Raw genomic sequence first — 19,703 nt, forward strand, 5'->3', positions numbered from 1 at the left:
AGCTCGTCGGCGCCCCTCGCGGGCGGTGCGCTACGTCGACCTCGCAAAGGCGCTCAACGACCAGTCGTCGATCCCTGTCGACCCGACGGACCTCTACGACCTGGTGCGCACCCTCGAGAGCGAGGGCGTCATCAAGACGGCCGGCGAGCGCGAGAGGAAGACGGTCCGACGCCTCCAGAGCTAGACCGCCTCGTCGACCGTCAACCCCGGTGGTAACCCCCCTCGTTCGCTTCAGTCATCGGCCGGTTTGTGTCTGTTTCAGTGCTCTCCATCCGTCTCTCTCTCCCAGGCCTTGGTGTTCGATCTCTTGTACTCTATTGTTCGTCAGCCGTGCTCGTTCTGTCATTCTGTTTGCTCGGCTGTTGGATCGCATCTGGTGTGGGAACGAGGCTAGGAGATCGGGCTGGTCGTACAACAAGTGGTGGTGCTACAGAGGGTTCGGGAATCGAGGGGGGGGGAAAGGGCGGTCGGGGCGAGACGGAAGGAGGCGGGAGAAGGAACGAAGTCTAGAGGAGGCCACCGGACGACATCAAGACAGAGGGAAGATGAAAGGGCCGAACGGCGGTGGGCCTCGAATCCTCGACGGCCTCGTCGGGCTGCCTTAGCCGCTGGGGCGGGCGCGAGCGGGCAGGAGCGGGGTGCGTGTGGAACTTTCTGATGTGGCGTTTGAGGTCGCGGTGGTGGAAGTAGGCGCGGCCGCAGCCGGGCAGCGTGCAGACAAAGTCCTTGGACCGCGTCTCGTCGTGCAGCTTGACGTGCTGCGACAGGTTCCAGCGCGATGCGAATGTCTGCTCGCACCCCGACGCCTTGCACGGGTATCGAGGACGAGGTGGGGCGATGGTGGTGACGTCGGCCGAGGACGAGGCCGAGGCCGACATTCCCGCTTCGCGACCTCCAGGGGGTTGCGAGGCGGGCGGACCGGCGTAGCTGAGCGAGCCATCGTCTTTGCAGCCGCTGCTGCCGCCGCTGCTGCTGATGTTGGCGGGTTGCGTACTGCTGGGCCAGGTCTGCGGTGTCAGAGGCAGATCGAGCGAGGACGAAGGCAACGAGTTGATCCGTCTCCTCTCGAAGCCAAACGGGCCCGCATCGTGATCGAGGGAGGGCAGGCCCGTCATCTCAGACCACGGCGGGCCGCGGGCGCCGACGCCGTGCGCGCTAAAAAGGAGCGAGGGGATCTCGTCCTCTGCGACGCCGTCTTCCGCCTTGATGATGGGGTCGTAGGCAGGTCGGAGGAGGTCGCCGAACGTGTAGAACGGCTGTGGCGCAGCGAGCGACTCAGGCGGCGAGTCGGCTGACAGGGGTGGCAGCGCGTCCGGCGTCAACGGCGTCGAGGTCCTCGCGGCGGGGACTTGGGCGAGGTCGACGTCGTCTGCGCAGCCCCGTTCTTCGGGGGCGAAGACGAGGTCCATCATGGCCTCGATGCCCTGCTCGCACCCCTGCCCTGTCGCCGTCGCAAACGTCTCTTCGGCCGGCATGGCACCGACGGGCGTCGGGTGGAGGCAGAGCGGCGTGGCAAAGCACGCGGGCACCGCACCGCGCAGTCCGTACGAGGTCGTCGCCAGGTGGATATCGCCTCGGTACGGGCAGAACGATGCCGCTTGTGCACTTGAAGCGGTGAGTTCGGCGGCACCGTCATCGAAGATCGGGCCAGCCTGCAGTTCAATCGACGGTGACGGGCGAGGGTAAGGCTGCGGCCAGGGTGCTTCGGGATCAAGGTCCCACCGGCCGCCCTCTTGCGCAACGTCGATCGAGAACGAGGAGACGTTGAAGACGTCGAGAGCTTCCAGGTGGAGCAGCGATCGAGGTACCTGTTGCGCGGGCGGAGCAGCAGGGTTCATGCCCAGAGGACAGGCTTGCTCTGCGTGCGGCGAGATGAGGCTCGGGTAGACGACCTTGCTTGGCATCGCTTCCTCGTCCCCGTACGCTGCGTGCGGCAAGGCCGATAGCAGGCCGTTTCCGAAGGCCTGGAACGGCATGCGTCGAGGTGCTGCGGGTGCGCGGTGGCTTGCCCAAGGGATACTGGGATTGCGCCGGCCGAAGCGATGAGATCGAGGATGTCCTTGTTCCACTTCAGTGGGCGGGGAGAAAGGTGTGGTAGAAGGGTGACGAAAGAGAAGGTGCACGGAATGGCGAGCGAGGCAGGCAGGCAGGCAGGAAGGCAGGCAGGCAGGCAGAGAGTCGTCCAATGTTTGCGGCATGCCGTGGTGTCGCTCTTCAACTTCTTCCTCAGCGTGCACTTGGAAGGGACGCCTTCACCTTCTCAGTCTAGTAGCCGGTACGGTAAACATGCAGCATCGGCACACACACACCGCTGGTTCGGGTCAGAGGCCATCTGAATTGCAGGCGGAGACGACGAGGGAGGAGAAAGGGGGGGGAGCGGGAGCATGCGACTGCGCAGTTGCCAGGCGCCGACAGACGGGCGGGAGCGCGCGCGTGCGCGTAGGAAGCGAGTGCTGCTGTTACCTGGTTGCCGCACCAAAGACGCCGCCTGCGCCCCAACGACGACGACGACGGCGTGGTGCATTGCCGCCCGCTGCCCTGGCTTTGCAGGCGGCTCGTGTCCTTGGTGTCTATACTTCGCCCCGATGAACCAAGGGCCTGTCACGATGCTCGTCAATCCGCATCGTGGGACGAGCAGCAGAGCGGGTGACGAGGGCGATGGCGGCCGAGGTGACCAGCCGTGCGGTCGTCGGAAGTCGCGGAGCAAAGCTTGTACGAGGGCGGACGATGTCGATCAACGAGAAGACGTGCATGCGCCTGCGCCCGCTGGAGCGCGGGCGAACGAGCGGACGGGCGGGCCGGCGGGCGGGCAGACGGAGCGTCGTCGAGAAGAGGGGTCGGTTCGGCCCTCGGAGCGAAATGAAAGGGCTGCCCGTCCGGCTGGCCGGCTGTGCGTGGGTGGACGGTCGCACCCTGAAATTCGGGGCGAGGCGGGAAAGCAGGAAGGGGGCGAGGTAGGGAGCGGCGCACCGAGCCCGCGACGTGTCATCGACCCAGCCTCGTTTGGATGTAGGGTGGGGCGGGATTAAGGCGGCCTACACACCACTACTCAACTTGTGGCGGCTGGTGCGGCGATTACCTAGCTAGCATGTAAGCGTCAAGCCGCTGACCCTCGTCTCGTCTCGTCTCGTCTCGTCCCGTCTCGTTTTGTCTTGGATCGGGGCTCGTCGACGAGGTGGCAAGTGTGGGAGGAGGGGCTGCGCCAGCTTCATTTCGGCTCGTCTCTCCTTCCCGGTCCGCCAAAGGTGAGGCAGGTCGGCGCTGCTATCCCGGCCGTTCACCGATGGGAATCCGTGGTTGTCTCGATGCCAGAAGATGGACAGGCACGACGAGGCCAGGTCTTGCCTCACTGAAGGACAGGGGAGGCGACAAACGAGAACTACGCGTGTCGATGCCCACACGAAGCCCTGTTCTTCCACCACGTGCCGACTAGCAGAGGGCACCGGCACGCCGCCACGACAGCTGATCGCAGAGCCTGTCTGCCTCTGCTCGCGCCAACCGGCACTTTGTCCAGCCTGCTCTTCTTCTCTCTGCCGCGAGCTTCTTTCGCGCGTCGACGACGAGGACATGCGACCGACCATGTCGACGAGAAGGACAAGGTTCAACTGTACGCCCTGGAGGGGATACGCCCATCCACCACGGGCCTCGGTCATCGACCGCGGCCGAGAGGAACCCCGCGAGAAGCTCGTACCACGTCAAGGCGCTCGTCGGTTTCAGCCTGGTCTGATGTGGGATCAGGTCCGTACCACCACCACCTCACGTTGCCTCGTCCGTCCATCCTTGGCTTCCCTCGATCCTGCATGAGGGCGTCAAGACCCAAAAAGGGGGCGAGCAGGCTGCGACACCACGGACACTACCAGCTAGCGTCGAGCTTGTTCCCGTCCCGTCTCGACCCTGTCCTGCTCCGAGTGCGCGCGAGTGTGTGTGCAGCCACATGCCATCGTGCGTCGGTGCCAGTCCGGCCCTTGCGATCCGCCCATGGCTGGCGTGTGACAGTCGATGCTACCGTGCGTAGCTCCTCCCCATCCGTCCGGGTTGCACGAGGCGTGACAACGACAGCACCTCAGCGTACGGCGCCGTCCAGTCAATCCGGAGGGGCTAAACGTACGTTCACACTGGTACACGACGCCGCAGCGATGAACCGCGTGGACAGCGGTGCCCGTCGGTGCCGGCTCGGTGCGGCGATGCAGCTGCCGAGGCTGCTGCTGCTGCGTTAACTTCGGAGGCAGGTGCCAACTCTGTGTACCAGGGTCTAACGACGCCGCGGCGTGAGCATCCGAGCTGCTCCACTGGGAGCTTGCTTAGCTCGCCTGCCTTAACTTGGATTCCCGCCTGCCTGCCTGCCTGCCTGCCTGCCTGCCTGTCTTTTGGCTGGTTCCGATCCGAGCGACGGACGTCGCACCCCTTTCTTTGCCCTCCCTCAGCAGGCTTCCCGTCCGATGGAGGCTTAAGCCAAGCGCGCCGCACCATCAGCCCCGGCTGGCGCGAACCCAGACGGTGGGCAGGCTAGGCTTTGGCTTACGCCCCAGGCTAGGCTGCGGCCACTTTGGCATCCGGTAGTCGCCGCTGCAGATCCATTCGCCGCATCCGGCTCGGGCGACCCACATCCTCCTCCGCCTCTCCTTCCTAGCCCTTGCCGCCGCGAGTGTCTGGCACCGGCAGCGCCCGCCATTGTACGCCCATCGTGCTCGCGGAAGCTCGCAGAGTCGGGGGCGCGCGCCGACTTAAACTTCAGCCTAGCTGGTGACAGCGGCGTCCTGATGACAAGCAGCTCCCAGCACATGGCACTGGTGACATCCGGCATCGACCTCACTCGGCCACCCTCCCTTCGAGGATGTCGAGCGCCTGGCGGAGCTGCGCCCTTGCCGTGTCGAGGTCCTCGAAGTCGACTGCGCTCGCCGCGCTCTTGGCGAGCTTCTGAGCACGCACCGAAAGCTTGAGCGGCAGCGACTCGGGCAGCTTGGCTGGCGCCGGTAATGCAGCATCAGTGGCGGGGGCTGTGGACGCAGCGGTTGCACCGATGGGCTGCGGCGCAGAGGGGGCCAAGGCATAATGGACGATGGGTGCCGAGGATGGATGGGACGACCCCAAGTCGGCTCCGGGAGCACTGGGCACCGGGGCCGGAGGCGCCAAGGGCGTCGCGGGGAACGAGGGCTGGAAGATGTCGAAGCCGGGAGCCTGGGCAGGCCCTGCACCGACGCTGCTGCTGCTGGCCGCGTCGGCCATCTGCGACGTGCTGCGGAAGTTTGGCGAGACGGGAGCGGAAGGCATGCCGTTCGTCGAGCCTGGCCAAGGGGATGACGAGGATGCGCTCCCGCCGGCGCTCGTGGCGCGCTGGAGGTGGGAGGAGGGCGGTATTGGCAGCCCGTCCCGGTGTGGCGGCACCGGTAGAGGCCGCGAGCCGGACAGCACGCTCGGGCTAGTCGCCTGGCTCGAGGCGGGGATGGGAAGGAAGTCGGCCGAGGCGTTGGAGGGCGCCCTTGTGCTGGCATCCTGCGACGGCGGAAGAGGTTGAAGGCCCGGAGCAGCGGCCGGCGGCGAGGAGAGCCTCTGGATGAGGCCGCCGCCGTCGCCTCCAAAGCCGGCGCTGGGAGGCGTTGGCGGCGTGATGCCGTCGGCCGCACTGCGGCTGCTGGCGCTGTCGGGCCGTCCCGGAAGCTGCGGTTGGAGCGGTTTGCTAAAGTTGGGCGAGTGGAGCGGAGAGCCTTCGACGTGCAGGCTCATCCTCGCCTTGGACATGGCCCTCTTGCGGTTCTGGGTTTCGCCGTCAAACGGGTTAGCATCGCCGGTGTCTGCTGGACTGATGGCCTGAGGCACGGCGGGACCGGCAGCATCGGCCGTCAGCCTGGCCATCTCGCGGGCCAGGTAGGCGTCGTCGTCCTCCCTGCTCTCTTTGGTCTCGAGGCCGCGTGCGATGGCATCCTCGAACTTGGCCGCCTCCTCGTTGGGATCGCCGCCGGCGGGGCCCGGGTGTGGCTTGCGGCCTTCCTTGAGGGCTTTTGTGATGTCTGTGGCCTTGACCTTTGCGTACTTGATCTTGGCCTGCATGTCCGGATCGAGCTGGTTGAAGACCTTGAGCAGCTCGAGGAGCTGGCTGGCCGCGAGGAACCTGCTGGCGGTCTCGCGAGTGGCTCTGCCGGCGCGGTCCTGGTTGTCGGCCTGGACGAAGACTTTGAGCGCGAAGTTCTCGACGTAGGCTGCGCTTGCGATGTCGTTTGTGACGGCGTCGTTGTCGGCGAGCTGGGCCTTGAGCGCCTCGAGGGTGTCGAGGAGGCTGAAGAGGAACTGCTTGGATTCCGGTTGTTTTGCGTTGGCGCCGATGCCCAGCTGGGCGGCATAGTAGAGGCACCAGTAGGAGATGACCCTGTCTGCGGTGCGCAGCTCGTTTGCGCGTTGGATGAAGGGCTTGAGCGGCTTGAGCTCTGGCGGCGGGTATTCTAGAGGCTTGTCCATCGTGCCGGAGAGGGGGGAGGGGTCGTCTCTGATGATTTGGAGAGGGATGGGGTGGAAGGTGACGTTCAGCTGCTCTTGAAGGGCTGGCACGAGCGTATGGCCGGATGGATGCGGGGGGAGCACAATGTGGTGGTCGAGTCGAGGCCGAGTTGTGGTTGAGGTGGCGGAGGGTGTTGTTGGCATCGAGAGGTGTTGGTCTCGGGTTGTCACCTGCCTGCTTGGCCTGGCCTGACCCTGGCCCTGGCCTGGCCCGGGCTCAGTCGATGCCTGCCTGCCTGCCTGTGCTTGGCATGGCGTGGCAGGCCTGCCCCAGCCGCGCGCACCCTGAACTGCTTCTCCACATCCTCGGCCCCCCAGCGCGCATCGGGCGTCCTCAGCCATCGGGCGTTCCCGCACCGCACTCATTCGACAGCACGACGGCAGGGCAGCAGGCCAAAACCGCTCGACTTCTCGACCCACGGTCCAGTCGCCGCGGCCACGACGCATTGACAAGAGTATCCAGGATCGTATACACGGTGGAAGAAACGGTACGGGAGGGGAGGGAGCGAGGTAGGTAGGTGGCGAAAGGGCAAGGGAAGAGGGGCAAGGTCAAAAAGGAGATGACGACATGACAGAGGAAGTGGCGACGAGGGGAAAGCAAAGATTGTGGACCGAATCGACGACGCAATCGACAGCCCGATGCCGCATCGACTGGCGCTTGGCCATCACCTCTGGACGAGGCTGGCTACGCACATGGCCGGCCGCTGACTGGCGAGTCGCCTCCAACGGTCGCAGCCCAAGGGCGCGCAGCCGACAGCGGATGCGCAGGCAGAGGCGAGGCCCCCTTTTGACAGACAGCCTCAGCCAGTAGAGCACCTGAGCCTACCAAGGCGCCGTCGGTCGATTGGGGAAACGTGGCCAGGGCAACCGGCGAGGTGAGGGGTATCGAAGAGTGTGGGTGGATGCGGGGGCGAAGAAGGGGGGAGAGGGGCAGAATGGAGCGACGAGTGCGCAAAGGCGCAAGAGGGGTGGCCCATGACGCCCTGGTGAGATGCGCGCCTTGGATCGGCGACTTGAGGGGGCGGCATCGAGCGAGTCGAGAGCAAGGCACCAGCTTGGCCAGACCGGGAAAGTAGTCGGTCGTTTGCCCATGGTGGTGTGAAGGATCGGATCGGATCGGATCGGAGCGGATCGGATGGGATCAGGTCTGGTGATTGTCCGTTTGGCTGTTGAGATCCCGGAGCGAGGCGTGGATGCGGATGCGTGGGTGCTTGATGCTGGAACGAAGGTGCATGTGTGGTCGGAACGTAGATGTGAAGGTGTGCGCAGACATGCAGAGGTTCGGTGTGCGCCCTCGACGAACAAAGGTCGCGAAACCGGAGGGGCGAAGGCCGAGATGTACCGGCAGGGGGACCCTGGCCACCTTGGCCGCCGTTTGAGGTAGCGTCCGAGGCATCGCCGCCCTTAGCTCCGTCCGCCACCGCACTTGTCCGTCCTCGCCATCGAGTGCTGGGCGGACCGCGCCGGACCAACAGATCCTTTTTTCCACCGCTTGTCGAGCTGGATCCTGGCGCGGCCTCCTGGCGCAAGAACGTGATGTGGTGCTTCTGTTTGCCGGCGCTGCCGCATGCCGTCCAGGTTGGCCTCACATTTTGGACTCTGCCGCCTCCGCACCGCAACCGGGCGCAGCACGAGGCAGGCTCCACTTCGTTCACGCCTGTCCTCGCCGGTCGACGAGAACGGGTCTGCCTTCGGCAAGCGAGTCCCACGCAGGGCGATCGAGTGTCGAGCGGTGATGCCACCGCCGCCGCGCTGCCACAAGACGGCCGCCCCTCTCGCACTCCGTCCTCTTGTGTTTGCTGCGCACGCCAGGTTCCAATTGCCTCAGAGGATGTTGCAGCGTGACTTCTTCTTGCGCTCTTTCCCGCTCGTCGTGCCTTCCCGCTGCTCCCGGATCATGCGGACCACCGTGTAGTACGCCCGCTCGACGTTGACGCACGTCTTTGCGCTCGACTCGACAAACTTGCAGCCGAGCCGGTTGGCCAGCGCCTGCCCCTCTTCTCGCGAGACCTCCCTCTCGTTGACCTTGTCGCATTTGTTGCCCACCAACATGATCGGCACCGTGTGTGGTTCTTGGTCCTTGACCCGGCTGGCGGCAGCGACGCGGGCGGGTTCATAAGGGGCGAGGTGGTCAGCAGGATGCTCGCGACATCGGTGGCCAGGCGGACCTCGGCAGCAGAGGGCTGGACATGCATGGCACTTACGAAATCTGGCTTCGGAACCGCTCCACGCGCTCAAAGGTGGCTCTTGCCGAGATCGAGTAGACCAGCAGGAAGCCCTCGCCCTCGCGGATCCACTGGTCTCGCAACGCAGTGTACTCCTCTACAGGCGGCGCAGTGGGCACAAGGGGTGTCAAGATCGAGCGAATCAGCACACGTTCAAAGCCAGGCGGCGGTGGGACGAGGCGCCAGGCAGGCGAAGGCAAACGCACCTTGCCCTGCCGTGTCGAGAACCTCGAGCATGCACGGCTGGTCATCGATAACGGTCTGCTTTCGGTAGGAGTCCTCGATCGTTGGATCGTACGTCTGGAAAGGCGTGGCGAAGGTGACGAAGGTGGCGAAAGGTGGTGCAGGAGTCAGCATCGAACCTCGTCGTGAATCGGCAGTGCGGGACCCCAACGGCATCGACTCACTTCTGATCAGCAGCGAAAGAGGCCAGGACAACGAGAAAGGCGCCGGGATCAAAGAGGTGGTCAGCGTGATGTGTGGTGCGTCGACATCGGCCGGGGCAGCGCACACGCACCAACGAAGTGATTGAGACACAACTGCGGGTGCGAGTGTACGAGGGGCAACGGAAGGAAGCAGATCTCGTGTCAGCCTATCGCAACGCATCTCGACGCCGCTGCGAGCACCATCGAGACGCCGAGTTTCCAGGTCGGTGGCAAGATTGGAGGCACGCGCGAACGGACCGCGGATGGAGTAAAAGGCCGCTTTCTGGCGTCGACGAGGACCTCGGGCAGATCATCAGGATCGGACTCACCTGGATTGTGAGCGCCGTCTTGCCAACACCGCCATCTCCCAGAACCACCAGCTTGTAGATCATCATCTTGCCGCTCATGTTGGCGAGGTAGTCCTCTGCGCAGCCGGCAGGTCGTGTCCGCTAGGAGCAGGGTAGTTGGGCCGATGCTAGAGGCAAGAGGCGAACAGCGATCGCGCGGTGCTGTGCTGTCGGGGACAGTCGAGACGGCGACGTGCGAAGGTGTCTGCCTGATCGACGGGCGCTTGCGGGTCGGTGAGGAGCGACGCCGGGCTGCTTCAGGCTGGAGGTTTCGATTGGAGGAGGCCTCGGTCGAAGCGTGGAGGATGAGGCGCGATGGAGGAGGCCTCGGTCGAAGCGTGGAGGATGAGGCGCGATGGAGGTGCTCGAATGAGCGAGCGGACAGGTGGAAGTTCGGCTAGAGGGGACGAGCGGTGAAAGCGACGTCGTCAGACCTAAGCCGATGGGAGCCGCCGAAACGAGGTCGGAGAAGTACGGGGTCTGCTGATGATTCGGCGAGAGGGAAAGGATGTCGGGACGATGGAGCGAGGTCGAAGGCCGGGGGGTCAATGACACGACGCTGGTGTCAGTCGCGTCGAGGTGGTACGACAAAGACGGGGTCGAATCTCGAGCGGGCGCGGTGTGATGCCTCGGCCAGGATGCGCGGGATGAAAAGAGGAGCGGCGATCTGTGCGGCTTAGCGCGCACGGAGACGGGGTCGGTGCGGCAGGTGAAAGGGCGTCGCAATTCGACGCGCGGGCGGCGGCAGGAGATGCGCAATGAAGGTCGCGGCGAAGAGCGGAAAGCGGGAGAAGAGGGAGGGCGACTGGTATACGGCGATGGGTGCGAGAGATGGCACGTTGCACTGCGTGCGGAGAGGGCGACGCTGGGCGATGGGTGGATCGAAGATCCGTGGCGATGGCGGCAGTGGAGATGCTGGTGTTGGTGGTGGTGGTGGTGGTGCTGGTGGTGGCGGCGGCGGCGGACGTGGCTGTTGCTGGCTGTCGTCGCTGTCGCCGCAGGTGAGGGAGCCTGGCGCAAGGGGGCGAGGGGCCGGGCGGGCAAGGCAGAAGAGCTCGAGTGGGGCAATTTGGCTTGAGCTGGGGCCAGGCGCCAGGCTAGGGCTGGGGCCAAGGCCAAGGCCAACGACAGGCCAGGCCAGGCCAGGCGTGCGAGGCAGAAAGGGGGGCCAGGCAAGCGGGCGGCCGGCCGGGCGGACGGTCGGGGTCCGCACCTCGCCCTGCCTTGGTACCCAACCGAAAACGCCCCAGAGGCTGTGAAATGGCCAGGCAGGGGCCGCATTTGAATTTCCTTGGACTCTCCATTTTCGTCTTCTTTGCCTGCCTGTCAGCCCGCGGCGTGCTGAATTGGGCAACGCTTGCGTCCGCTCCCCGCCCAGCGCCAGGCTGGGGCGCCAGGCTGGGGCGGCGGCTGTGTGGCAGCGCCTGGCAGGCCAAGCTAAGGAGAGCCAGCAGGCCAGGCAAGGCCAGGGATGCGCGCGCGATGACCGCCTCGAACCAGCCTGGCCTGGTCTGGCCTGTGTGTGCGGCCTCCGTTCGACGCCCGACGCCACCACCGGGGCCGGCGTTTGCCCTCGCCCAGGCCAGGCCAGGCCAGGCCTGCCCCCCGTGGTGGGGGGTTCTGCTCGGGGAGCGACAGCGGCGGATGCACCAACAGGGCAGCAGCAACAGGTGGGTGGCCAGGCACCGCGACAGGAAAGGGGCAGGCTGGCTGGGCCCCCCACACAACAGGAACCAGGACGTCGTGGGTGCGTGTGGCGTGCCTGGGACTGCCAGGCCCTGGCCCTTTCGGTGGGAGCGGCCAGACCGGGCCGAATGTCGAGCGCTCGTTGTCTGGACCTGCCTGCCTGCCTGCCTGCCTTGGCCTTGGGCGGTCACCATGTCGTGTTCGTCGTGGCCTGGCCCTGGCCTGCCAAACTCGGCCTCCGGCGACAGGCGGACGCCATCGAGGGTCGGGCGAGCGGAGAGCACGACAGACGCCGGCGTGTACATACCTGCGCGCAGGATCAGGATCCAGGTAGCCTTTCCGGCCTTCGTGCCCGCACATCTGTGGCTGACTTGTCGGTCACTGCGGTCTCGACATCGCCATCGAGGCTGGATCCCTCTCTCTCTCTGACCGGTATCCGACCCGCCCGACCGGCTCTCTTTCTTGCCTTGTGCTCACTTTCTGAGAAGCAATCAGCTGGCCGCCCAAGGAAGGGAGAGTCTACTCGTTGCATCGAAACGCCGGAACGCTCCGGCAGGCTCGCGGCACGACCCGAGGGCAGGCCTGAGATGCGTGCCGTAGACCCGTGCGCCGAGGGCCAGGGACCTGCCAGAACTCAGGCCGGGCCAGTCGAGGCCAGCCCAGGCCAGGCCGTGACGGGGGTCGAGGTGTCAGTCGGGAGCTGTCTCGCGTCGACCTGATCCGATGCCTGCGGGTGTAGCCTGCTGCCGTTGGCTGGTGCCAGGCTACGCGGGGTGCCATGAATAGCGAGGGCAAAGCCACTCAAAACGCACCTGCCATGAGACTCGACGATTGCACGCTGGCCGACCGAGGGGCCCAAGACCCGTCGACATGGAGCAAAGCAGCAAGGGGTTGTGGTCAGGGCAGGCCCCGCCCGTCGTCGTCGTCGTCGTCGTCGTCGTCGTCGTCGTCGTCGTCGTCTCGACCTCGGCCTTCATGGGCGCATCGGTTCGGCGTCGAGCTGTCGACATGCTGTCGTTCGGGCAGAGGGAGCCGCGACAACCGCCCCAGCGACACCACGTACACGTACTGCTGCACTACACTACTGCCGGTATTTCACCTCTAGCGTCTCTTCATGGAGATCCGTTGTAGGGTGATGGTCACCGGTTGCGCTGTCCAGGCGTGCGCGCATCTTGAAGCTTCGGCTCGGGTTCGGTGGGCTCAGCACGGCACCGCGGTGTACGATACGACAACGTCCTCACCTGTCCGACGGAGATGGACGGCACGGCGGATCGACGAGCAGCGCCGCAAGTCAGCCGCAACTACGTGGACATAGTTACGTCGGATGCCTGTCACCCTTGCCGATGCTGTTGCCCGTGCCCCCGCCCCTGCCCCTGCCCCTTGACGCAAGCCGTCGTCGCTCAAAGTCGCATCAGCTCCAGCAGCTGCAGCAAGCGCAAACGCAAACGCGCAGCTGCCCACGGGCGCGTAGGTACGACGTACGCATGCCTCGATGCCCTCGACGAACAGAAGATGACGAAGGTCCGAGCATCGTTGACGTACGTCGGACGCCTCGATGCCAGCGCTGAGCCTCTTCCCGAAGGCAGAGGGCGCTCCCGAACCCTCGTTTGCATCCGGCAGGCTCAGAAACGGCCGCCCGCCCGCCCCTGTGCCTGCCTTTCGTGATGGGGAGCGGCGACAGGGGCGACGCACGCCAAGACTGTCGGTAGCACATCCGAGCTCAGAACGGGTAGGCAGCAGGCCGGGGCATCGGTACGGCGGTATCGAGGCCGACGACGAGGCAAAGACGTGTATGTGCTCAGAGGCTGGTAACTCGGCATCAGCCTGCCTGCCTGGGATCGACCGCAATCAAACAGGGAGCCAGGCCTTACCTCGCCATCGCCACCAGCGCCAACGCCACCACGACCCTCTTGTGAAAGCCACTCTGATGAGAAGTCAAAGGATCAAATGGTATGCCGACTGGACCGGCACCTTGTCGTCCCTAGCCGGCGTGCCCAGGGAACGGTCGGATCATCAGACGAGGAAGGCTCCTGACGAGGTGGGCCGAGCGCCGCCGAGCTCCTCTTTGCTTGCTTTTCTCTCGCTTCACACCTCCGCCAAAGCCCGACCGACACCGCATGAGCACATACCTATGCATGCGACGGCCAGGGCCAGGGCGCGGGTTCTCGAGAAGCCGCGCCGCGGAATCAAGTTTAGGTTCTTGGGCGTCGTGCCGCTTTGATCCAGCGATCCGACCGAGCAGGCCGACTTGGAGGCCGACGACTTCGGAGCGAGGCAGCCGCAAGCCGTGCGGTCGTGTTGCTCAACCCTCTCCGCAGCGCAGATGATGGATCGTCGAGGCGGTGTCGATGTCGTTCTGTATCACAGAGAGCGTAGCGTCGCCCACTCTGAGCGGGGACCGCGACCGCCCTCCTCAGGCGAGACCAGGGCAAGCCAAGTAGGACGGCAATCCGCAGCTTCCCTCTTCTTTGCGTCGAGAAGAGGTCGGCTGGCTCGGTCGGGGTCGAGGCGGGCCGGGTCGTGTAACGCGGCCCAAGGACACGCCACTGGGCAGGTCCGACCATAACGCGACGGGCGACGTGCGAAGGCCAGGCCATCACGAGCGGCTAAACAAGTCCTTCCGCCTGAACAATAGGACAGGGGCTGAGGGGGGGCTGGTGCTCCGTACGACGATGTCGTGAAAGGGGATGGACAGGGGCCGCTGGCGAAGGAAGACCCCCTACGCCCCCACCCGCACGAAGACGATCCCGCTTGATCGATAAGGTACGGTCCCCCTCTTCCAGCTTGCTGGCACGATGCAGCAGGCTTCTTGACGATCGCATGCACATATGTACATACATGTGTACACGTCCAAGCAGAGGCAGGACGGTGGGCGGGCAGCCATTTCAGATTCTCGTCTCGTATTTCGGTCGCTCGTCAAGCGCTTTGCCTCGTGCCACGGATAGCCGGAGGAAGAGGCACGCGGAGGAGGATGAGGCACGCGGGCGGGCAGGCAGGCGGACATGCATGCTCTTTGCGGTTCCAATGCGCTCCTCGCCCCTCCTTGCCTGCTCCGACCGCACCCCCGTCCAGACGGATGTCCTCGACGGATGTCGTCGTCTTCGTCCGGGGTACGGCGCCGATGCCGGTGAGAGGGGAGAGACGAGGCCGGCTCCAGTCACACGACCCGGACGCCATGGGGCGAGGTTCGGCGGCCATTGCGTCCTTCCTGCCTCGCCTTCGACGCGACACCTCTGTCCTACAAACGTACCGGTCGGATGAGGCACCTAGGTTCCGTACCACCGCCGGCTATAGACCCCCGCGAACGACCCGAGCCGATTCACGACGCTGCGCTGTCCTCTCGCTGCGCTCCACCGTCACCGGTCGGCCCACATGCCCGGGGCTGGTCTACTGTATCACGACCCCACGTGGCGTGGCGTCTGACCGGGCTCGTCGGCCCAGCAAGCCGAGCCTTACCGCTCCCGCCGTCGGAGGCTGACCAGACGAGCGCCGCGAACAAGGCTGTGGTGACACTCTGTTGCTTCGTTCAAGATCGCGACTGTGGGGCCGCTGCTACGTACTACCACTGACGGCGCTGCTACAGACGGACGGATGGATGATGGTTGGGTGGATGCAGCCCTGACCTGGCCCACCCCGGCCCGACCACCTTAGATGCCACGGCCGCCGGTGACCTCGAGCGTCTGGCCGCTGACGTACGACGCGAGCGGGCTGGCAAAGAAGAGGAGCGCGGCCGCGCCTTCCTCGGGCAGGCCAGGTCGGCCGAGGGGGATGTCCTCGGTGCCCGTCACCTTGCTGCCGGTGTCGGCGGCAGCGGCGGCCTTGCCGCGGCCGGGGATGCCGAGCGCAATGGCCTTGCCGTTGACGACGATGCTCTCGCCATTCTCCTTGGCGGCCGTGAGGCGCGTCTGGATCCAGCCAAAGGCGACGCAGTTGACGCGCACGCCAAACGGTCCCCACTCCTTGCACATGGTCTTGGTCAGGCCCAGCACGGCCGACTTGGCCGCCGAGTAGTTGACCTGCCCGACGTTGCCGTGCGTGCCCGACGTCGACGAGATGTTGATGATCGACATGTTTTCGCGCTTGCTCGCGTCCTTGATGCGCATGTAGGGCGCCGCCGCCCGGATGATGCGGAAGGGCGCCACGACGTGGCAGTCGAGCATCAGCTGGAACGTCTCGTCGTCGGTCGTGTGCGCCATCTTGTCGGCCGTGAAGCCGGCATTGTTGACAATGATGTTGATCTGTCGTCGTCGCCGTCGTCGTCGTCGTCACAAGACGGGGCGAGGCATGGGTCAGCTTGGTTCGCCGGTGAACCCGCCCCCGCTTCGAGGCCCGCGATGACTCGACTCACCTTGCCCCACTTGTCGATGGCGCCCTTGACGACGCGCTCGCCGTAGTCCTTGTCCATGACGTTGCCGGCGATCGAGATGGCGCTGCCGCCCGAGTTGACAATCTCCTGGGCGACGTCGGCCGACTTTTTGGCGTCGAGGTCGCTGACGACGACGTGGGCGCCGTGCGCCGCAAACAGGACGGCGGCCGCCTTGCCGATACCCTGGCCCGAGCCGGTCACGATGGCGACCTGGCCCTTGAGCAGCGGACCGGCTGTGCAGTTGTTGCAAGGCGAGACGGGCGAGGTGCGGCCATGGATCAGCAGGGTCCCGAACGGTCCTGAAGAGACTGGCGGGAAGGCGGCATCGGAAGCGGGGGGCGGTACCTACGGGCAGTCTGGCCGAGGTGGCCGGCAATCTGGTTGACTCGCTGGGACATGGCAGGCAAGTGTGGCGTGTGTGTGCGATGGGGTGCTGTAGGCGCAGGGGTTGAGGGTCGGGACAAAGAGGGTGAGGGGAGGCAAGAAGGAGAAGAAGAAAGAGGAAGGGGGGTCGAGGGACGACTTTTAGAGAGGTGGTCGTCCCGCGCGTGGGGCTCTCTCTCCGGGCCGGTTGCCCAAGAAAGAGGGCCGCCAAGGCACACGGCGCGGCACGGCTGGATAACCGGCTCAAAGTGCGGGGGTCGGCGCCGGTTAGAGGCAGGCGCTCGTGCCGGCTGCCTCGGCCTCGTCGCTCTCGCCCTTCTCCACATGCCGGGGGCTGGCGATGCTTATCGCACGAGACGAGGCCATACCGCAGGTCTTTACATCACAATCTCGGCCTGGACTCGATGCTCTAGGTGCGGGGGACGGCGCTCTGCCCTTCTTCTCGCTCTCACCGACCCCCCTGGGACGGGGTTCACACGCTATCTAGAAGCTGCCATCTGACAGGGCTGCTCGTCAAGGACGAGAGCGGAGGCAGCGGTCGCGGTCCGGTCAGCTTCGATGCGCGCAGCTGCTGCCTCGTACGGGCCAAGACGGCCGCCGCCGCCGCCCAGAGACTCACCGTACGGATCCTGCTCGTCGTCGTCGCTGTCGTCGTTGTACGCGCCGAAGTCGACGTCGTCCTCGTCCGGCAGCTCCTCTTCGGGATAGTCGTTGCGGTAGAAGTCCTCGTCGTTGCTGTCCTCGTCCTCGCCCTCGTCGTAGCTCTCGTAGCCCTCGGCATCGTCGCCGGCGTCGAGCTCGTCGTCGGTGTCCTCGAATCCTTCGAGCTGCGCCATGACCGTCTCGGCACCGGCAACGTCGAGGCCGGGGAAGTGAGCCGTCGCCGGAGGCGCCATCTCGGCGGGCACCACCGCCCCTCCCTGCACCCTGGGCAGCGCCATCGACTCGGGAAGCGACGACCTCGTCGCCAGCAGCCTCTCGTGCCCGGGGACCGCCGCCGGTTGCAGCCCCGACTCGGCCGCACCAGCAGGACCAGTCCTCGACGGGATCATGTCGCGGTAGTAGATGTCGTACACGTAGTCGTCGTCGCTGTCGTCGTCGTCGTTGGAGGCCGAATCCGAGTATGAGTCCGAGTCGTGGTCCCGCTTCCGGCCGCCGGTCAGGGCGGCACCCAGGTCCGCCGGCGGCTCGAGGTTGCTCGCTGGTGCAGACAAGAGGCAACCGGACGAGTGTCAGCGCCTGAGACGGTGAAGAAGGAAGCGTTCGCCATCCCGGCTGAGCTCACCTTCCAGGTAATTGCCAAGCAACTCTGCAAACCTCGAGTCGAGGGCGTCCATGTCCGGGTCCGCGCCCTTCGTCTTGCCGCCAACCCTCGGCTTCGCCTTGCCGCCCTTGCTGCGTCCCTCGCCTGCCTGGCTGACGGCGTCAATGATCCTGCCAAATACGGCCTCGGCGTCCTTCTCTTTCTTGGAGCTGCAGAGGAAAGGGTCCCGGTGAGCGATGGAAACGGCTGCTTCTGTCCGAGCAGGGGTGCTAGGCTCGTGCAACTCACCGAATCTGGGGGGGATGTCGCGAGTCTTGCCAGGGTCTGCTGGCGGCACCGACCCCCTTGAGCTTCCTCCGGAGGCTTCCGGTGCTGCCGGCATGGCGCAGCTGGCCGAGAGGCTCCTTGCGCACCACCTTGAAGCGCATGCTCGAGGCCATCGAAGACTTCTGCTTGATGCCCCTGTCGTCTTCCTTGCGAGCGACGTCGCTGCTGGCCCCGGCCGGCGTCTGGCGCGGCGCACCATCGAGGGCGGTCAGGGCAGCCGGAGAGGCCAGACCGTCTCTTGAGCTGTCTAGCGATGCAAGGGATCTGTGCAAGGGGTCGCTGACGGTGCCAGATGGCGGTGCCGGGGATGCTGAGCTCCTCTGGGAGCGTGGCAGCTCGGACGCCGGCTGGCGGGCTGCCGGCAACGGAGCGATGGGCAGGGTGTTGGCGTCACGACCTGCCCGACTGAGTGCAGTGATGCGGTCGTGGAGCAAGCGAGCGGCGGCGGGGTCGGAGAAGGACTCGAGCGAGACGGTCTCGGCCAGACGAAAGACGCCTGGTGGGTTTGCAGAGCAGCAAGTGGTGTCAGACGCCAGGTGTCCGGCAGCCACTCGAGGACGGACGGGAAAACTAGCCAATCTCACCTCGCGAAGCCTCTGGCCGCGCAGCCTGGTCGTCTTCGGCATCGGATGGCGCGCCGCTGCGGAGTGGGCGTGGTGCGGCTGAAGGGGAGCGCGACGGGTTGGCGCTGTGTAGGTTTGATCTCCTCTTTGCGCGGCGCTCGGCCTGCTGGATGACGAGGGCCTCGACAGGGTCCTGGCCCCGCTTCCTCTTGATGCGGAGGATGGTGTGGGACACGTCGGAGTCGGTTCGCTGAGCCGGGCCGCCGGCGGCGGCGGCTGTGCGCGGTGAGGGCGAGGGAGAGGCGCTCATGTCGGAGACCGGTCGAAAGGGGGTGCGGCGCGGCGCTGGCGATGCGAGCAGTCGAGGCGAGGTTGCGCTTGTGTCCAGGGCTTGTATGCCGTGGCCAGGCTAGCGGTACGTTGCAGAGGTATAGATGAGAGGCGGACACTGCTGCGATTCGCTGTGCAAGGGTGTGTATGTAGAATACGTGGTGCAGGGCGTGGTGGTGGTACATGGCATCGGCGGGTGGCAGGCGGCCACGGCACGGGTGGACCCTGGGCCGCTCTACGCACATCCACACGTACGTCGGTCTTCTCGCGCCCGTGCGGCAAAGAAAGAAAAAAAGTGGTTGGATTGGACCAAGTGGAGCCCATCGGAGCCGAACCAGCTCGAGGGGCCAGGGCCAGCAAGGCGAGGCCAGGATCGGCTCAAAGAGGGGGAAGCCGGCTGGCAACCAAGCAAGCTTGCAACGCGACCTGACATGTGCCAACGGGCAGGCAGGCCACCCGTCCATCCCGGTCGTGCGTCTGCGTCGCGGCATGACGGCGTCGCCTCAAGTCACACGAGCTCGAGCTGGCTGGCCGGCCGGCCAAACGAGCGACCGACCGACAAACCAACATCTATCTAGTCGACCCGCCCGCCTGCTTGACGACGTCGTCGAGGTCGGCCGTGTGCGCAGCGACAGGTGGATGCCTGCCTAGCCTCTCTCTGTGTGTGTGTGGCACGGGTAGGATGGTCCCAGGAGGCAGGCCAGCGTGAAATGGACGAGGACTAGGGAGGCAGCGGGCGCAGGCTCAGGCTGGCTCAGGCTGGCTTGGCAAGCGCTGCTTGTTGAGCGGCGCGGGGCTGTGCCGGCCAACGGCAGCCTGGCAGACAGCACAGCCTGGGCCCGGCCAGCAGCAGGGTGGCATGTAGGTGGGTGGGTGTTGGTCTATCGGGGTTTTGGGCTCGAGCCAGCCAGCCAGCCAGCCCGCCAGCGTCTTTTGGCCTGCAGCATCCATACACCTCGAGCCATGCCTATGCCGTACCCCATCATCTCAAAGTCTGGTTGACAACCCTGTCGCCTCTCCTGCCGTGCATCTCAACACGCTACCGTACCCGGCCTTCTTCTGCTCCACCTCGTACGCCACCCTAGCTCATCCTCCAGGCCACCACCATACATTCAATCCGCCCCCCACCAGCGCCTCTCTCTCTCTCCTCCCTCCTCCCCCTGTCTCTCTCTCTCCTCCTCCCTCTCTCTCTCTCCTCCTCCTCCTCTCCTCCTCCTCCTCCTCCTCCTCCTCCTCCTCCTCCTCCTCCTCCTCCTCCTCCTCCTCCTCCGTCCGTACCGTACCCGTACCCGTA

General features: G+C 65.6%; 7 protein-coding genes across 7 annotated transcripts in view; 1 reads left to right on the forward strand and 6 right to left on the reverse strand.

Moving 5' to 3' along the window:
- PFL1_03683 (uncharacterized protein) overlaps positions 1-184 on the forward strand; it is a gene marked incomplete at both ends in the record, with an annotated part of 3,592 nt that extends 3,408 nt beyond the window's left edge. Inside the window, one exon of the mRNA XM_007881202.1 lies at positions 50-184. Coding sequence (XP_007879393.1) covers positions 50-184 — 135 coding nt within the window. The remainder of the gene's footprint in view (positions 1-49) is intronic.
- Positions 185-506: 322 nt separating this feature from the next.
- PFL1_03684 (uncharacterized protein) lies at positions 507-1,904 on the reverse strand (the record flags this gene model as incomplete). Its single annotated transcript, XM_007881203.1, has 1 exon — positions 507-1,904. One exon carries the CDS (start codon positions 1,902-1,904, stop codon positions 507-509), a length of 1,398 nt encoding a protein of 465 aa, XP_007879394.1.
- A 1,179-nt stretch (positions 1,905-3,083) lies between these two features.
- Positions 3,084-3,653, reverse strand: PFL1_03685 (uncharacterized protein; the record flags this gene model as incomplete). The annotated part of the gene is made up of 1 exon (XM_007881204.1): positions 3,084-3,653. The coding sequence occupies one exon, from the start codon at positions 3,651-3,653 to the stop codon at positions 3,084-3,086; it is 570 nt and encodes a 189-aa protein (XP_007879395.1).
- A 1,156-nt stretch (positions 3,654-4,809) lies between these two features.
- PFL1_03686 (uncharacterized protein) lies at positions 4,810-6,453 on the reverse strand (the record flags this gene model as incomplete). Its single annotated transcript, XM_007881205.1, has 1 exon — positions 4,810-6,453. The coding sequence occupies one exon, from the start codon at positions 6,451-6,453 to the stop codon at positions 4,810-4,812; it is 1,644 nt and encodes a 547-aa protein (XP_007879396.1).
- A 1,863-nt stretch (positions 6,454-8,316) lies between these two features.
- On the reverse strand, positions 8,317-9,549 carry PFL1_03687 (uncharacterized protein; the record flags this gene model as incomplete). Its single annotated transcript, XM_007881206.1, has 4 exons — positions 8,317-8,581; positions 8,697-8,814; positions 8,924-9,017; positions 9,472-9,549. 4 exons carry the CDS (start codon positions 9,547-9,549, stop codon positions 8,317-8,319), a joined length of 555 nt encoding a protein of 184 aa, XP_007879397.1.
- A 5,273-nt stretch (positions 9,550-14,822) lies between these two features.
- Positions 14,823-15,939, reverse strand: PFL1_03688 (uncharacterized protein; the record flags this gene model as incomplete). The annotated part of the gene is made up of 3 exons (XM_007881207.1): positions 14,823-15,413; positions 15,524-15,774; positions 15,891-15,939. 3 exons carry the CDS (start codon positions 15,937-15,939, stop codon positions 14,823-14,825), a joined length of 891 nt encoding a protein of 296 aa, XP_007879398.1.
- A 469-nt stretch (positions 15,940-16,408) lies between these two features.
- On the reverse strand, positions 16,409-18,389 carry PFL1_03689 (uncharacterized protein; the record flags this gene model as incomplete). Its single annotated transcript, XM_007881208.1, has 5 exons — positions 16,409-16,431; positions 16,545-17,126; positions 17,211-17,398; positions 17,478-18,012; positions 18,101-18,389. 5 exons carry the CDS (start codon positions 18,387-18,389, stop codon positions 16,409-16,411), a joined length of 1,617 nt encoding a protein of 538 aa, XP_007879399.1.
- Positions 18,390-19,703: the final 1,314 nt, after the last annotated feature.

This window comes from Pseudozyma flocculosa, assembly GCF_000417875.1.
Source record: "Pseudozyma flocculosa PF-1 unplaced genomic scaffold scaffold00011, whole genome shotgun sequence".
NCBI classification, from domain to species: domain Eukaryota; kingdom Fungi; phylum Basidiomycota; class Ustilaginomycetes; order Ustilaginales; family Ustilaginaceae; genus Pseudozyma; species Pseudozyma flocculosa.